General features: G+C 39.2%; 3 protein-coding genes and 1 pseudogene across 4 annotated transcripts; 3 read left to right on the forward strand and 1 right to left on the reverse strand.

Moving 5' to 3' along the window:
* Positions 1-3,298: 3,298 nt before the first annotated feature.
* LOC131333872 (heavy metal-associated isoprenylated plant protein 34-like) lies at positions 3,299-6,159 on the forward strand. 2 transcript variants are annotated; one of them, XM_058368668.1, is made up of 3 exons: positions 3,299-3,577; positions 3,702-3,780; positions 4,642-6,159. In XM_058368668.1, the coding sequence occupies exons 1-3, from the start codon at positions 3,548-3,550 to the stop codon at positions 5,961-5,963; spliced, it is 1,431 nt and encodes a 476-aa protein (XP_058224651.1). In that variant the 5' UTR covers positions 3,299-3,547; the 3' UTR covers positions 5,964-6,159. The 2 variants fall into 2 exon arrangements, with proteins under 2 accessions (XP_058224651.1, XP_058224652.1); XM_058368669.1 differs by having other exon boundaries at positions 3,315-3,577; positions 3,705-3,780.
* Positions 6,160-9,835: 3,676 nt separating this feature from the next.
* LOC131334006 (uncharacterized) lies at positions 9,836-16,295 on the forward strand. The gene is made up of 3 exons (XM_058368873.1): positions 9,836-9,996; positions 10,567-10,789; positions 11,866-16,295. The coding sequence occupies exons 1-3, from the start codon at positions 9,905-9,907 to the stop codon at positions 12,130-12,132; spliced, it is 582 nt and encodes a 193-aa protein (XP_058224856.1). The 5' UTR covers positions 9,836-9,904; the 3' UTR covers positions 12,133-16,295.
* On the forward strand, positions 13,120-14,357 carry LOC131334005 (gamma conglutin 1-like; annotated as a pseudogene).
* LOC131332920 (probable aspartic proteinase GIP2) lies at positions 15,050-16,276 on the reverse strand. Its single transcript, XM_058367229.1, has one exon. It carries the CDS (start codon positions 16,274-16,276, stop codon positions 15,050-15,052), a length of 1,227 nt encoding a protein of 408 aa, XP_058223212.1.
* Positions 16,296-17,588: the final 1,293 nt, after the last annotated feature.

Genomic DNA, 17,588 nt, shown 5'->3' on the forward strand with positions numbered 1-17,588 from the left:
AAGTTCTATTACTTAATTAATTTTATCAAATCCGTGAATACAAGAAGGAATCAATTACAACTCCCCAATATGTACTTTTGAAATACACATGGTGAAGGACATTAAAAACTGATCGCATAAATGAAATTCCCTCCCAATTAGAGGGCAGTTTTGGAAAAAAGATTTGGTTTATGTTTATTTTTTTGCCAATATTGTATACATCAACGGGGTTAGTGAGTTAGTTTACAGGAAATTCAGAGGCTATCCATAATCCTGAACCCACAAACCACCCACAGTAAAACTCAAACCCTGATTTTTCACAAGGGAGAGCCATGAGTTACCAACTGGGCTTGTCCTTGGTGATTTGGTATATGTTGAAGTAGTTGTTTTTGGGCTCTCCCTATAGTTTCATTTTTATCATATCCAAATAATTGGATTCTGTGGATAAAAAAAAAAACATTGGATGCTCACATAATATTTCAAGAAAATAATTTTGGCACTCTACTTTTTGATAATTAAATGCATTTCAAAATTTGTCTTTTAATGTGCTATGTGTATTTTGAAACAAAAAGTCTACTCCAACCACTCTATTTTACCGCTCCCCCGTCGCAGAGCTCCGTCTCACCGTCTTTTATTGTGCTATGTGGGTACGTGGACAATTTGACTGGGTATGTTGAAGTGCTTTGAAGAAGCTGATGGACCATCCCACATCCCAAGTAAACTTTTACCAATGCTATGTTTAAATTTCACTTTATCCCTGAAATTATCATACCTGTGTATATTCACCCCTCCACATTCGAACAACTAGCACTTCCAACCTGTTTTTCATAAAATCGGAATTCATCGAAGATAAATCGCTGGCGGGGGGCCTGTCCGACCAGATTCAATTAATTGCTATGCGCCGATTAATCGCCACTTACTAATTGCTATGTGCCGATTACTAGGCCCCGAAGCTCGAAGGTGGCCCGACTAGCGCCTAACAACTTTAAGAACATTTCTTCCAACTGTGATAACTCATGCACTTTACCGATTCTTGTTCTAATTCAAACCCTGATTCTAACCACCCTTTGTCTGGCTCCTACCTCTCTGCTTGAAACTTAGAGCTGAACCAGAACTATGTGGACCAAAAGCCGTACCTTGCAATCTTCTCATAACTTCCTCTATCAATATCAAACTCACAATATGAGTATAGACTTTATTGTTATTTAATCAAGTATTTTTGAAAAATGAAATTGTAAAACTATTTTGAGAAACTTATAATTTCTATATTTCAACTTTAGCTGTAATTGAACTAAGTTTCGTTTTAAATTAGACAATTGACTTTAAATATTTAAATTGTGTTGGAAAATATTTTCTTAACGTTGCCGGAGATCAGGGTTAAAAAAAATTGTTAGAGAAGACTCAAAAGGATTTTAACAAAGTCTTCCTTGCCTAAGATTGGAACAATTAAACAAAAAATCTGACTTTAGTTACATATTAATATACTCCTCTCGGCAATTTGAATATGGATTAAGGAATTTAATTTTGAATAGGAGACAATCCCCAAAATCATGCCTGCAATTTTAATGTAATTAATCCTTTTAAAATGAGAAATTATTGGGTGTCCTTGTCGTACGATCCAACATACTATTATTTATTAACAAGCGCATTTTTTCGTGAAGGAAATTGAATTTTACACTTATCTTTTTTGTTCAAGTGCATTTTATTTTTTTTTCTTTATTCATGCAGGATTACAAAATTATCCTTCATGTATTTTTTTCTTCACAGTTGAAAAGGGTAATCATGTTATCATGTAGTTTTATATCACTATAAAAAAAGAGAAAGAAAAGTAGTAGTACATTTGAAAAGGGGAGTGCGAAAATCAAATTCCCTTTCCTGAATCATGTTCAATTTACATTGAACATGGTGCATTTCAAAAAAATAAAATTAAATAAATACTGAATCTGAATTGAAATGTTGGTGATGCCAGCAACACTCGATTTTTTATACCCTATATATATATATATATATATACAAAAAAAAATAATCTATTCATTATTTCTTCTTGTCAGTGTAACCATGTGATTCACATAAATGCTTCATATAAATATCTAGACCCCACCTCATTGTATATCCAGCCAATCTATTCATTCTAGATCTAAAATAGCTAGCCCATCAGTCTCATTTTTTCAATCCATGTAGGCCATTTGGTTTAAACTTTTTATGAATTGTTGGCGTGATTTTCTATTTTGTTTTCTGTTAGTTGTTATTGGCCCAAAATTTTCTATCACATCGCATCATTTGTTTTAATGAAACAAATTATAAAAATATAAAAATACAATTATAAATCAAAATTTTAAAAAAATTCATATAAGACGATAAAACCAACTCCGTCAGGAAACAAACAAGGTAAAGAGACCACGCCAAAGAGTGAAAAAGTTAGGGCAATGGGGGCCAGTAGTACGGCTATAGATTAAAATTAGGAGGAAGAATGAGTGGTAGTTTTTTAAATTGGCTAAAAGTATTGAAAATCTTAGTAGTGTTTTTTTCCCTTAATTGAACGAGTTTTTTACTAACAATTTTTTTTAGCACTTTTGGAACTCTTGGGAAACTATCAGTAGAGCAGGCCGTGTCTACATTCTTTGAGCAATTGGATCAAGCACAGCCCAAACCACACTTGAGGCGGGGCGACGGTGGCAGATTGACCCGTGAGCCTGAAATGCGAAACGGTTCACTGATCAATACTCATTTTCCTATTAAGAATGATCAACGATGTTTTTCAGCCGTTCGACGTTGTTTATCCTTCCAGAAGGCCTATTTTGCCGTTCATAGCAATATTTAGATTGCTCGTAACTTTTGATAGAAAATTCCGTTTTAGTTATCGTCTATTTTGGCAACCCTATATTTCTTTCTAGTTTTTAATTTCCTAGTTAAATTAGAATTTTTCTTTTTGGGTAATTTCTGTATTTCCTTTGATTAGCGGCTCTAATTGTTTTCTAAGTTGTCTAAGGTTTCTTTCACCCTATTTATATTCATTGCAATCCTTAGGGCAAGGTTGGTTTTTTTTATTAATAAAAAATTGAGGTTAGATTAATTCTCAAATTTGTTTGTTTAAAGAGAGAGTACCTCTTGACTCAAATATTGTTCTTGTTACAAATAGTTTTGTAAAAAGAAGCTGCACTGAAACTACCGCTGATGTGAAGTGTTTTTAACCCTGGCCTCCTCTCTCACTCTCCTCTCATTGTCTTTGTTACAAATAATTTCGTAAAAAGAAGCTCCACAGAAACTACCGCTGATGTGAAGTGTTTTTATCCCTGGCCTCCTCTCTCACTCTACTCTCATTGCCTAAAATCTTAGCCTGACTAACCTCGGTACCAGTCCAAAGATTAGTTCCCGTCCGCTGAGCCTTTGTTGGGGGTTGAAGACCCTACAAAAAGCAAGGACAGATCTCTCCTCTTCAAAAAGCTAGAACAAAAATATCTTTGTCCCATAGTTTCTACCCTTTACTCAACCCCTCTCCTCTTCACTTCATTCTGCAGCTCAGATCTCTCGTTTCTTCCATCTCTCTCCGTAACATAGAAAAAAAAGAATGAGCAAACAAGACTTCAGAAAGCCTCAGGTGCCTTCCTTAATCTACACATTAGCTCAATGCTCGTTAGATAGTCTCCAATGTTTCATGTCTGACACCAATGTTTGTTCTGATCTGGGTCTCTCTCTTTTTTCCTTATTTTTTTTGTTTTCAGCAGGCTTGTGTTCTCAGAGTGAGCATACATTGTGATGGGTGTAAGCAGAAAGTGAGGAAGCTGTTGCGGAAAATTGAGGGTAAGTTATCCCGTTTCGTTTTTATAATCGGATGTTCGGGCCAGTTTGCGCTCAGCCCGTCTAATTCCGGCGTCCTGAAGCTAACGATCGGCCAACCTCCGGCGGCCGCAAAGTTTGAAATGTTTAGCCTCCATAGGTTTCGAACTTGCAAACTCATGGAGGACAAGCACAATTCATCTCATTGTCCAATGAAATCTTTTAATTGTGAACACATATTCCTATATTATGTGTTTGACTGTATTTTTCTGGTCATTTCTGTCTTAGAGGGATGGTCTGTTTCAGCAATACTTCAATTTATGGAAATTTTTTTTTTTTTTTTTTATGCAACTGCTTAGACAATCTCCAATCAGGAATAGCTGTGCAAATTATAGGAGAAAAATCTATATCAGAGCTTTGTGAAGTGTCTGACGCTGAGGAATCTTGACTGGGATTTGGTAGTAAGATTACCATCTATTCACAAATGCTTTGGGAATAGCCAGTGGCAAATAAAATGAACTTGTATGCCATCGAACTAGTTTTAGTGTTTCATTTGGTCACAAAAGTTGAAAACTTATTTTGTTTTTTTCGATGCTTGAAAACAACCTCTCTCTGCTTGGTAAGGCTACGTACGTACATCAATCATTTCCTAGATCCCGTGTATGCACGAGCTTTGTGCATTGGGTATGCTCTTCTTTTTTTCTTTTTTTGAGTCAAATACATGGCAGAGATTTCAAGTGATTTTTCCCTTGAACATGAATCTGAGTCAAGATTTTACCAAGAAGTTAAAGATGCCCTTAATAATATGATTTTTTTTTTCCAATTTCGTGTTTTTGTCGCCGGTTACTATAGTTTGTTTATTTATGTCTGTGTCTCCTTTGCCAGGGGTGGATTCAATCAAAATAGATGCAGAACAGGGGAAGGTGACTGTGATAGGAAATGTGGATCCAGCTACACTGGTAAACAAGCTTGAGAAGTCAGGGAAACATGCAGAGCTATGGGGAGGCCAAAGGGCTTCAATTAACCATCTCAACAACCAGTTTCAAAACATGCAGATTGATTTTGGCTCAAAGGGTAAAAAAGACATCAAGCCTCAAAAAGTTGGGAAGGACCACCAGCAAAAGGGTGGGAAACAATTCCAACAGCTGAAGCCACAAGAAAAAGAGTCCAAAGGTTTCAAGTTTCCCCAATTTTTCAAGAACACAAAGAAGCCCTCCAAAGATAAGAAATCTGTCAAGTTCAATTTGAAACATGGTCATGATCATGATCATGATGAGGGTGAGGAGGATTGTTGTTCTGATGATTTCGATGAGTTTGGTGAGGATTTTGATGATGATTATGGGTATGATTTCCCACAGAAAACACCCACTAAGAAGATACCAATAATGGGTAATGGACATGGGCCACATGGGCCAATGGGGATGATTAATGGGCATGTAATGAGTGGACAGAAGGGTGGGGGAAATATTGCTGGGAATGGCAAAAAAAGTGGTAGTTTTGATCTGCCTATTCAAATGAAGGGGATGCATAATGATGGGAAGAATGGCAAAGGCGGAAAGCAAGGTGGCGGTGGCGGTGGAGGAGGAAATAACAAGGGAGGTCATAAAAATCAGGCTGGTAAAAATGGTGGGGGGTTAGCAGGTGAGGGTAAAAATGGTAAGGGGAATAATGATAGTGTTTTTGTTGGTGGGAAGGATGATCATAGTTGGGGACCTACTTGGGGTACTAAAGGAGGAGGAAAGAGTGATGGGAGCCATGTAATGAGCAACATGCAATCTGAGTTCCATGACAGGAATATCAATGTCAATCACCAAGGGTTAGGTGGGAGGAATATGGGTCAGATGGGTCAAATGGGTCAGATGGGTAACAATCCAATGGGCCACAATATGGGTCAAATGGGAAATTATCCAATGGGTCAGATGGGCAATACTCAGGCAGTACAAGGACTACAGGCTGCCGCGATGAGCAGCGGATATTATCAAGGTATGGGGCAAGGAAACCCTAATTTCAACCAACAACAATACATGGCAATGATGATGAATCAGGCCCGGCCCAGCGGCAACATGTACCCACAAATGATGTACGCCCGGCCACAACCGCCGATGGGTTACGGGCCGTACGGGCCTCCAGCGGGGCCTCCGGCGGCAAACGATAATTTCACTCACATGTTCAGTGATGAGAATACTGAGAGTTGCAGTATCATGTGATGAGTAGTTCTAGTCTAGTTTGATTTTGCTGTGTTGGGTTTGTGCCTCTCTAGTGGTGTGCTTCATTTGTTCCAACAAAATGATGTTTGCAGCTGAGAATGCCACATGCCTATTTTGCTTCTCTCCTTTCCTTTGTAAAAAAGGACAATGTTAGTTTTCCTTATAGACTGGGAATTCAATTAAGGGTATTTTAGAACTGATGGTAATGTGTTCTGCTGACTCCAGAATATCTGATGGTACAAGAGGCTAACTTTTAACATCCCACATTTTCACTCCATTTTCTTGACAAGTAGTATTAGACAAAGAAAGGAGGGGTGTTTGTGTTATTTCATTAACCTGGGGGCTTTTCAGTACCTATTGTTAATGAGAGGAAGGGTTAATGTAATTTGGGAATCAGTTCAGAACTTCAGATGAATCAAAGACTAAACATTTGGGGAATCGTGATGTTGAGAATCTTGGGATTGCCAATGTATTTGAACAACATTTGTTTGAACTTTAGAAAGACCATTGGGCCCCTCAATTCTCCTTCAACTAATATAGTATTTCACTTTAGTCCAAGCTCAGTAATTGAAGATTCCCATAAAGTAATCCGAAGGAAATCTCTTTAATCATGGGGGTTCAGATTTAGAATCATTTTCGAGAGTACACACTACACAGCTCACGAAACAAGGGTTTTTCCCAACATAACAACGGGCAAATACAGCTTTTTTTGGCTTTTGGATGTTTTGCTTCAGGAACTGGTCCCTCTCCGGTCCTCTCCGATTTGTATTTTTTGTGGGCTCATTTCGGATTTATAACAATGATCAAAACTATTCGCATCATAAATCTCGTCAAGAATCTTGACCAACCAAAAATCATGTTGATCGGTATATTATGGGTCCGGAATAAGCCCCCAACATTGCAAACCAAAAAGGATCGGAGAGTGTCAGAGAGAAGGCATCGAGAGGAGCGTTTCGTTTGCTTTATTGTACCACCGATTTCCTTTTCCATTTTTCGAAAGATTGTGGAAGAATCAAGGAATATTACAGCTATGCACTCCTACCTGATTTCAAGAGTTGATAGATTCCTCAGATGAAACATCTATACAAAAAGGAAATCTCAAGGGTTAGTCCGAAGGGTTTATGGGTTTGTTTCTATACATTGATCAGTTTATTGTCAAGCTGCAAGATAATAGTTTTTTTGTTAAAATTTTTTAGTCCCAGCTTGAATGGTCTGCTTTTGATTCGGTTGGGGTGAGAATTAGTCGAAATCCACATAAGATGATCCGGACATCCCTGACCATCGAACCAAAAAATCTATACAATATGGAAGGACTGCTTTTGAATTTAGTATATTACATCGATTTTTAGATTTTAAAGGCTTAGAGCATCTCCAAAGGAAATACTCCCTTCGTCTCATTTTTATTGTCCATTATTTTGTTTGTTTTTTTATGTCTTTTGCCTATATCTTTTAATATAAATCTTGAAAAATATGCAATATAGATCTTGTTTGATAAATTTCAATTTGTTTTATAATACAAAGTTTTCAAAATTATGAAAAACATTATAAATTGAAATATATAAGCAATTAAAAAATAGCATGCAATTAAAAAATGGACAATAAAAATGAGATAGAGGGACTAACAAATTTTAAAAGTACCTAATTTAGCTTTGGTGACACATAACAAGCTGAAGAGCTATTTGTACCAAGTCTACTCCAAAAGGACTCTTCAGCTTTTATACTTTTATTAATCTTTTGACTTTGAGGGGCCCACATTGCCAAAAAAAATTCCAGTAATTCACCGATCACCATTATTGTATTTGATGATGCGCCATTATGAATAGTCGTTTCTCTCTCTCTCTCTCTCTCTCTCTCTCTTCAAACTTGAAGAATGAGAGAGCTACATCAAAATAGTATAGTTAATTTGCTATCTCCCTTGAAATTCTTTTTGCTAAACATGACTCTTCTTATGTAACTTAGTTCTTATTTTACTATCTTCTTTGGAGATGCTCTTACAAGCAAATTTATTTGAAGGGCTGATATTTGGCCGGTGGGTTTACACCCACAAATCCACCGTTCAATGGCCTTTTTTTGGTAAGCAGAAAGTGCATTAGAAAGTTAAATTAGGTTCTTAAAGAGCCTGGGGTAGGAAACCTGAAACCCCTAAAGCATCACTACTCAAGTGTCTCAATAGCTAGCTGGAGGGAGGATCACAAAAAACATTTAAGTCTTCCTCTTCATGGCTGCGTTCAGACTTGCTATGGCATCCGCACCAAGATTTCCTTCCCGGTAGACATGATCAGTGGTTTGCACTTGGCCGCGACCTGCAATGATGCAATCATGGATAAGGTCACTAAATTCATGAACATCGCTAGCATTGCCCATAAGTTGAGGGAGATTGCTGCCTTTGCACCCGTCTCGATTTGGAAGCCTTTGATATTCGATATTGTCCCTGCTACATATAGGCCATCTCTAAATTTCTAATGGCCCAAAGTTCCGCTTCAATGGCCTTCTCTTAGCTGCTAAGGAGGGTAAATATGGCTTATGGTGACAGTGGTTGAAAGATTATTAAGTTTTCTTGGAGCATTGGCTCATGATGTTTAAAGTCTGTTTTTTCACTATGCTTTGTGCGGGATCCAATACAAAAGCATAGCTCCTACATAAATGCGTAACGGGACAGGACTCCGGGAGTATTGAATAATCACTCTACTAGTTTTTGCAGCGCAAAGATAATAATTTGTGATATTAGAACTTTTGTAATGTGGGACGAATTGAGCTATTACTCATTGGGCTTGGGAAATTTAGAATGAGTGGTTTTGGGTGAATTTATGGGTTTGGAATCTTTGGATTTACAATTGAAGAAGAACCGTTTCATACAGAACCGAATGGTCCATATAACCGACGTGGGCCTAACGGTTGGCTCAAAATAAGCCCAACCATGCCGTTCCGATAGCTATTCAACGGGAACTAAACCAGAAATGTTGCTGGTACAGCAGAAGTGGGCACAGACAGCGCGCGTTTGGACCCGTCTCGGGTCCACAAAAATAATCAGAGTCGCTCATTTTGTTCAATATATTTTGCTTAAGGTCCCCGTAAAAAATCAGCCCCATCCGACATCGATAAGGGCGTTTACGAAGCGTCATAAATCACTTTAGAAAATTTTTATAAGCAATTTTGGATGCTTCGTAAACATTTTTATCGATGTCGGATGGAGCTAATTTTTTACGGAGACCTTAAGCAAAATATATTGAACAAAATGAGCAGTTCCGATTATTTTTGTTGGACCCGAGACGGGCCCAAACACGCACTATTTGTGCCCATTTCTGCTATACCAGTAGCATTGCTCGAACTAAACTAACGAAAAGTCTGTCCACACAGAACACATACACACAGATTCTACACAGATCGCAATGTGGAGCACATTACCATTCGCACAAAATTGATCGAGTCGATCATTAAATTTAAAATGTTTTTTTTGAATGTCCTTGTGAAAAATCAACTCAATCCATTAACTCTAAGTATTGGATCCAATTTTCTAATTTTTCATTCAGATTTTAGACCCAAAAATCTGAATGAAATGTTAGAAGATTGGATCGAGAAATTGAAGTTATTGAATTGAGCTGATTTTTCTATCAACAATTGCAAAAATATTTTAAATTTAATGAACGACTCGGATCATTTTTGTAAGACCCACATCGCAATCCATGTAGAATCTATGTATATATTATCTGTGTGGATAATCGGGGTCCACTAAACTAACCACGTAACAAACCATATCCATGAAATCAGGTTGTCTGTCTAAACTAATCACGTAGTAACAAATTAACGTGTCAAAACTCTCTCTCTCTCTCTCTCTCTCTCTCTCTCTCTCTCTCTCTCTCTCTCTCTCTCTCTCTCTCTCTCTCTCTCTCTCTCTCTCAATAGAAGTCCATTGTTGCCAGAAAAAGTTGTGGGTGGAATGCATGGCTTCTGCAAAGAAATGGGCAGGCATCATATCGTACATTGCTGGTCGCTTGTATTTCTATCTCATTATTTTCCAGATTCCTCTCTTCAGGTAGTCAATTATTGCAAATTTATTATTATTATTGCATTGGCATATATGAATTACTAATTCAATTAGTTTCATCGAAAAAGCAAAACATGCATAGATCCTCATTTTTTCTTTTATATTGTGTTTGGATCTTGCATACGTGGAGAAAAAGACAAAAAGAAAACAAAATGCTTCTGTACCCATGAAATATGTTCAGAGTATTTAGGATCGTCGATAGTTTCAAAATCCAAACGCAACATTACTTTTCGAAGATTCGACTTTTTATTTATTATCTCAGAACTTAACATAAACGTTCCCTCAATTTTAAAGTGATTTAATTTTCCAAGAATTTGTTAAACCTATCGGTTCAGTGAATGGATTTGTGGTTCAAGCAGCTAGCCCTTCAATAGTTGATAGATCAATTATTGGGGCTGTCAAATAAAAAATTTCAACCATAGATCGATCATCTATGTGTTACAAAGTAATGAAAGAAGCCTATTATGGTACACATTTTAACTAAATAGTTTTATAATTAGTCAAAATAATGCGTAACTAAAATATCGATCTAAAATATCGTGATTCTTGGCTTCTCAGCGTACCATGTAAACGCGGAGTTTGCACCACACCGATCCAAGTAACAGCAGGCCACCTTATAGGTACTGCAAAATGGCCTGCTGTTTTTGTGAAGGCTACTCTGTATCCGGGAGCTATTTTCGAATCCCTCCTCTTTAAAACGGAAGTCCCAACCTTCAATGGCCTGCTTCACGCCTACAATATGACCGCTCTTGATGATACATTCGATGTCCAACGCATTGAGGTTCGTATATTAAAACCTTGGCCGTATCAAAGTAATTAATATTGAATGAATACCAAGGAAGGAGATGTTCAATATTGCGTTTCAAATTGGTTTTGTACAAAATCCCACTACTTAGGATTTCTGGATTCTTGACCTGACATGTTTTGATTGATGTTTTTTAAGTGACGATCCGTAACGATTTCGCAAACCATGTCCAATGACTTAAATGAATGCAATACATGCAACTCTACATTTTCCGTTCATCGGCGGATCTAGTCAAGGACCAGAGGGGCCGGGCACATGATCCTCTGGTGAGGCATATGTAGGTATTAATCATAATGGTCTATCATCATTAATCAATGCAGAACTTGTATATCTTGAGAACGAATATTGGTGTAGCATATTATCATACTATGCTTCAAAAGTTACGGTAAAAAATATAGCGAGTCGGTGCCCTTCCTATGTCAAATTCTTGAATCCACCACCACTATTTGCATTTCGCCCGTATTATTTTCAGGGGTTCTTAATTTATTTTAACAAAGGAAAAGCAAGTTAAAATTATTGAAAGACCCTATCCTTGTCCAGCTAGAACAACAAGGTAACAAAAAGAATAGAAAAAAATGGCTGCATATATGCTTTTTTCAATTCCATCAAGGCTTCAATTCCAATCTGGACAAGTATTTCTGTTCTTCCCTCTTTAAGTATATTCAGTAGTCTCTCTTCTAGTATTTAATTCCCTTTTAACACTTGAGAAAGGAAATGTCAAACGCCTATTCTGAATGCAAAGAAGGTTTCAGTTTTTAGATAAATACTTGCATGTGCCCAAATTCATACACTATCGTGTCAAGAACGGTCCGATTTCCACATACGCATGCACTTCCATCTGACAGGGCACGTACGGTTGTGTGTCAAATTCTGTGTTTAAAATCTGTTTTCCTAGAATTTTCCTTTACCATAAATCTCAGAGTTACAATTAAACATCATCTATCTCATGAGATGTCCTTTGTTTATATTACGGTTTTCTTTTAAGATCGAATCTGTCTTGTTCTTGAATAACACCCTAGCCTGCCTTTGTTGTTGTTTTCGACAAAAAACAGATTCTAGTGGGAAGCATTTTCTCTGTGTTTGGGGCATTGACTTCTATAAGGCCTGGAAGAACAAGCATGCTGGGATCATCCCTCGTAACCTGGGGCATTCTGAGAGAAACTCTGTATGCAATTTATGCACGGAGAAGATTAGAAGTCTTTACATTCCCGACGTTGTTAGTCGCTACGTTGCTTGCCTTCCTCTCCATTAAATCCGACGTGCGATATCTGATACGCAGTTTCCGACCCAGGCGCCAGAAAAAAGAGAAAAAGGCATGATTGTGTCGGATGGAGTATATGTTCTGTTTAATTTCCACCATTCCATTCTTACATCCGGATCGATAATTTTATGAGGATCTAATATATGTGTAGAAAAAAAGAGCATTATTTGCAACTTGTTTGGCTTAATTAATTACTTAAACTCTTTTGTATCTCATGTTATGTAAGGCTCCGGTAAAATCATTATACAAAGCAACAACATATTCAAGGACTCCCTCCTCCGTCCCCATTTAATACTCTTTTTTTGAAGTTCATGCTACTTTTCAATTGTTCATAGCCCGTAATATATAATGTTATATGTGATTTTGAAAACATTGTCTAATAAAAATTGAACTCTATCAAATAAGATTCATATTGCATATAAAATTCATTACCGATTTAAAAATATCTTTTTTTTTATCTGGTTAGAATAATGGAACGAGGAACCGTTTAACGGAAACGAAGGAAGTAACAAACAAATGAAAACAAACTTACTTGTCCGCACTCTAATCTAACGGGGCAGAAATTTGTGAATCAAACAACATACTAGAGTGTGGTCGGAACTCACATGGATTATTCTCCTTTCCCTCATTATCCGGGTATCAAACATGCCATTATGAGTTTGAACCAAAATCCGAGTTTGTCCTTATTGATGGAAGTGTGTTTTAGGTGACCCTGTTCATGGTAGTGTATATTTGGGATAAGAAAATCTACACTCACCGCTCCTCTCCCTCTCCTCCCTGTTCTCAATCTCACCGTCCAAAAGTATTTTGAATGATTCAAATAAGAGGTTTTTTTTTAAATTCGGACCATTGATTGTTGAGACGGACAGTGAAATGTTGAGAAGTGAAACAGAGCGGTGGGCGTAGCACGTTGATTTGGGATAGCCATGAACTCCCAATAAACTCCAAATCTTGCCACCCTATTTATCGCCTCAAACATTTACCTACCACAATACAAGCTACAACCAAAACCATCCTCTTCTACAAAACCTTCACCTCACTAACAATGGCTTCTACTCTCCATCACTATCTCCTCATCTTCTTCTCCCTCATCTCCCTATCCAAGTCGCAAACCCGTTTCAAGCCCGACGCCCTAGTTTTACCCGTCCAGAAAGACCCGGCCACGGGCCTTCACGTGACCCAAATCATCAGTCGAACCCCAGTCACTTTGGTCCCCTCACTCGTCGATCTAAACGGCCTATTCCTATGGGTCAACTGCGAGCAACACTACTTATCATCCACTTATAAAGCCCCCTTTTGTGGCTCGACCCAATGCACCCGGGCCACGACCCACTACTGCAACAAATGCCCCGGCCCACCCCGGCCCGGATGCCACAACAACACGTGCGGAGTCGTCGCTTTGAACCCTGTTACCCACCGTACCGCCATTGCTGAGCTAGCCCAAGACGTCCTCTGGATCCAATCAACTCGGGCCCAACGGTCGCGGTCCAACAATTCCTATTTGCTTGTGCTCCTCCCTCCTTGTTGCAAGGGCCTTTACCACTAAATGTCCAAGGAATAGCTGGATTTGGGCACATCCCGATTTCTCTACCGACTCAACTCGCAGCGGACTTCGGGCTTAGCCCGAAGTTCGCGCTGTGCCTCGCTTCCTCTCCCGTTTCCGTTGGCGTTATTTTCTTCGGAAACGGGCCGTACAAAATGCTTCCGAACGTCGATATATCGGCCCGGGCGTCCTATACTCCCATGACGGTTAGCCCACAAGGAGAGTACTTTATACAAGTGAGCTCAATAAAAATAAACGAAAAAACACTTCAAACCAAACAAGGCATCGTAGGTACAACAATGTTAAGCACAACTACGCCGTACACGTCCCTTGAGCACTCCATTTTCCCCGCATTCACCCAATTCTTCGCCAACCAACTCTCCGCGGTGCCTCAGGTGAGGCCGGCGGTGCAGCCGTTCCCGGTTTGTTTCGACTCCACGAAGCTGTCTAGGACGCGGGTGGGGCTCGGTGTTCCCGCGATTGAGTTCGTCATGCGCGACGGGAAGGTGGCGTGGAGCGTTTACGGTGCGAACTCGATGGTGCAGGCCAGGCCCGGAGTGGCGTGTTTGGCGTTTGTGGATGGTGGGGTGAGCCCGAAGGCTTCGATCGTGGTCGGGGCGTATCAATTGGAGGATAATTTGGTTGAGTTTGATTTGGGGAGGTCGATGTTGGGGTTTAGCTCTTCGCTGTTGTTTAGACAAACTAGTTGTGGAAACTTCAACTTCACGGCCATACCATGAGAGAGAGAGAAGGTTTGTAGTTTTAAAAAAAGGCCATGAGAGAGAGAGAAGGTTTGTAGTTTTAAAAAAAAGTTTCGACACAACAGTTATTTGTTCATTCTCTCACATGATGTTGGCCCACTGTTATGTGTGGATCTCATCACATGTGAAAGAGGTGTTACAAATAACAGTTCCATTCAAAGTTTTTAGGTTTTGTTTGTTGTAAATGTACGTAGTGTCTATAATAATGCCAATAAAATGGGAGTATTTGTTTGCTTGTGATTGCATTGTTTCCGCCTCAAACAGGGTTTTAAATCTTGGTATCTGGAATTATAACAGTATCGAAGTTTCATTTAAATTCGGACTGTCCAAAGCCGAAACGAACGGTCGAGATCGTGCGGAGCCAGGAATAACTTCCGCACGGCTCCACCGTTAATAAGTTTCTAAGTTGATATGGTTTTGCTAGATACATACGCAATGATCATATTGGTATTAAACTCGGTGGTTTTGTGTTCAAAACTTAGCGTTTATTATGAGATAAAGACTCAGGTGCTTCTCTTAGCTTTTTTGGGAGCTTATTGATTTTGGTCTTTATTAAAAAAAAAAAGAAAAAAAAGAATCCAATGTGTTTCTCTCAGCCCGGCGAAACAGAATTAGCCCCAATAAATTTGGGAAATTTCAAATAGTAGCACATCAGATAAATGCTGTAGTTTTCAATGCCAGTTAAAACTAGCACAATCTGTCTGCCTCAAGAACAGTGAAGAAGTGAACCCTAACCTTGATGAAACCGAATCAAATTGTAACAGATTATCCTCCAACTGGTGCCCTCCAATGATGATAGAAGCCCCTGGATTCGGACCTCCGTCCAAAAAGCCTAGGCAAGTTGTGTCGTTCCCCACCGGCACCATTGAGTTACTCTCGAAAATCCTCCAGAACACTTTCTCGTGTTGCAAAACAAGGTCTAAAACCGGCATGGCCGGCCTCATTAGACCTCCGTTTTCGCTCCGCGTGCTAAAACAAACGTCAAATGGCGGTACCGGTGCAACTCTAGTAGCATTCGCGGCCTCGATAAAACCCCGAGCCAGATGTTTGTATACAGAGGATTCTAAAATACCGTAAGGGTGAACCGTGCTAATCATCGTCAGCAAAGTTGAATTCAAGGGTAAATTCTTTCCATCTACCCTTACGGATTTAACTTTGATAAAGTACTCAAATGAATAAGTACTACTTTTGTGGATAAGGGGAGTGAAAATAAGTAACTTGGAAACATCAATACCAGGAGAAAAAGCATAAGGCCCATCGCCGAAAAACAAAACGCCGGTGGCGGCGTCAGCAGAGGGAGAAAGACACAGGGCGAATTTCCGGCTGAAGTTAAACGCGTGGGCCAGCTGAGCCGGCAACCCCAGCCGGTCGTGGCCAAGGCCGGCTACCCCTTTCGCCCCGGTAGCTAGACCGAGCGATAGCGATTCCTGTGCAAGGCACAAGAAGGGAAATCGCGGGACCGAGACGATGGAAGTAGCGTACAACCCATTGGTTGATTGGACAGAGAGAATGTCCTCACTCAGCTCACCAGCTGATACCTTCTGGGTGAACTTGTTTTTGGAAAGGAGAATGCAGGTTTTGTTTTTGTGGCAGTTTTTGTTGGAATGGGGTAGTAGGGAGCAATGGGGAGAGTGGCATTGGACTGGTTTGGATGTGGAAGAGCTGTGATGAGTTGAGCCACAGGAGAGCCACAGAAAGGGGCCACTCAGGTCAATGACAAGAGTGAGGGGTGAGGGAGGGGTGCTTTGGGTGAGTGTGGTGGTGTATTGGAGGGCTGAGGGGTGCTTTGAGATTGGAAGGACAAGCGCAGTTGGTGTTGGGGTGGGGTGGTGGGAGAAGGTGTGAGAGATTAGAGAGAGGAGGAAGAGAGAGAAAATAAGGGTTTCAGAGGAAGCCATGGAAGGAAATTGAAGAACTAGGTTGGGGAGGGAGGGAGGGAGGGACTTGTAGACAAGGCATTTGATTTGGGTAAAATAAATTTTGGGTAATTTTTTTTCACGCTTCCCTTTTTCCATGTATGCACTCTCTTTTTTTGCCCACTTGTGAATTTTCAAAACCTCAATGCTAGGCTGGCATAGTATGGGCTGTGTGGCCAGTAACAAATTTCATGTGATCGCAGATGTGATGAGAAGTTGAGCAAAAGAACAAACGATGTGCTGCAACATGTGACACGACTGCCTTATAATACGGCCAGTGGTAATTAACGAGCATTTATTGAGTTCTCACGGACCATGGCCAAGGGGTTGAGATCCACCAGTTTGGACGGGTCAAGTCCGGTCTAGTTATTAGTTTTGTTGGCTTATACTAGACCAACAACGATGATCGAGATTAATTGTTCATTTTGTTTAGCTCGTTGAGACCTTCAACCATGTAAAAAAATCATATTGACCAAATACTGATCGAGATTAATTGTTCATTTTGTTTAGCTCGTTTATATATGCAAACTGCACTTTGCATATATAATGGATTGGACCCATTTGCTTCAAGATAACTGTGTTCTGATCAGGTATCAATCGGTATTCAATCAGCATATTTTTCGTACGATTGCAGTTCTCGACGATCTCAACAAATTGAATGATTTTCATCATTGTTGTAGGCCCAACATAAGCCCTAAACATCACAATTTGGTGGATTCCACACGATTTTGTGTGGATTAAGGGGCCAGAGTGTCACTTGGCCTTGCTCCATAGCACCCAATAAATTTTGCCCGTGGGAGAGACTTATTGAATTCACAGAGTTTTCTAACCTTGTAATAAAACGACGTTTTTTTGTTTTTTGTTTTTTTTTTTAATGCATATTCTACGACAGCTTGCAAAAAAGAAAAAGATAATTACGGCCAGCAATTTGTAATTTTTTCGTGCATAACTAGAATAAAGTTCGCCATTAACAGAAAGAATTGAATCTCTTTTTTCGATATCCATTCAAACTTTCTAACTAGAATAAGGTTCGTAATTAATCCTTAACTTTATTTGTCTTTACTACAGTCATTTATTTAATTATACTATATATATACTATATAGTATTGCAGAATCAAGTTTCATGAGGAAAGCCCTTGGCGCAACAAGTGCCGACAATTGATCGGCCAATGTAATTACTTAACCAAATTATCTATGATTAATTTTTGAAATACTTCTTTTAGGTTAACAAATCCTTAAATTATGGGATAACTGTTTCAAAAATGAAAAATATTTAAAACATTGCACTGAATCT

This window comes from Rhododendron vialii, chromosome 7a, assembly GCF_030253575.1.
Source record: "Rhododendron vialii isolate Sample 1 chromosome 7a, ASM3025357v1".
NCBI classification, from domain to species: domain Eukaryota; kingdom Viridiplantae; phylum Streptophyta; class Magnoliopsida; order Ericales; family Ericaceae; genus Rhododendron; species Rhododendron vialii.

Coding starts and splice junctions, on each gene's coding strand:
- LOC131333872 (XM_058368668.1), top strand. CDS start 3,548: ATGAGCAAACAAGACTTCAGAAAGCCTCAG. Junction 3,578..3,701: donor AAGACTTCAGAAAGCCTCAG/GTGCCTTCCTTA, acceptor TTTTGTTTTCAG/CAGGCTTGTGTTCTCAGAGT. Junction 3,781..4,641: donor GCTGTTGCGGAAAATTGAGG/GTAAGTTATCCC, acceptor CTCCTTTGCCAG/GGGTGGATTCAATCAAAATA.
- LOC131334006 (XM_058368873.1), top strand. CDS start 9,905: ATGGCTTCTGCAAAGAAATGGGCAGGCATCATATCGTACATTGCTGGT. Junction 9,997..10,566: donor TTCCAGATTCCTCTCTTCAG/GTAGTCAATTAT, acceptor TTGGCTTCTCAG/CGTACCATGTAAACGCGGAG. Junction 10,790..11,865: donor TCGATGTCCAACGCATTGAG/GTTCGTATATTA, acceptor GACAAAAAACAG/ATTCTAGTGGGAAGCATTTT.
- LOC131332920 (XM_058367229.1), bottom strand. CDS start 16,276: ATGGCTTCCTCTGAAACCCTTATTTTCTCTCTCTTCCTCCTCTCTCTA.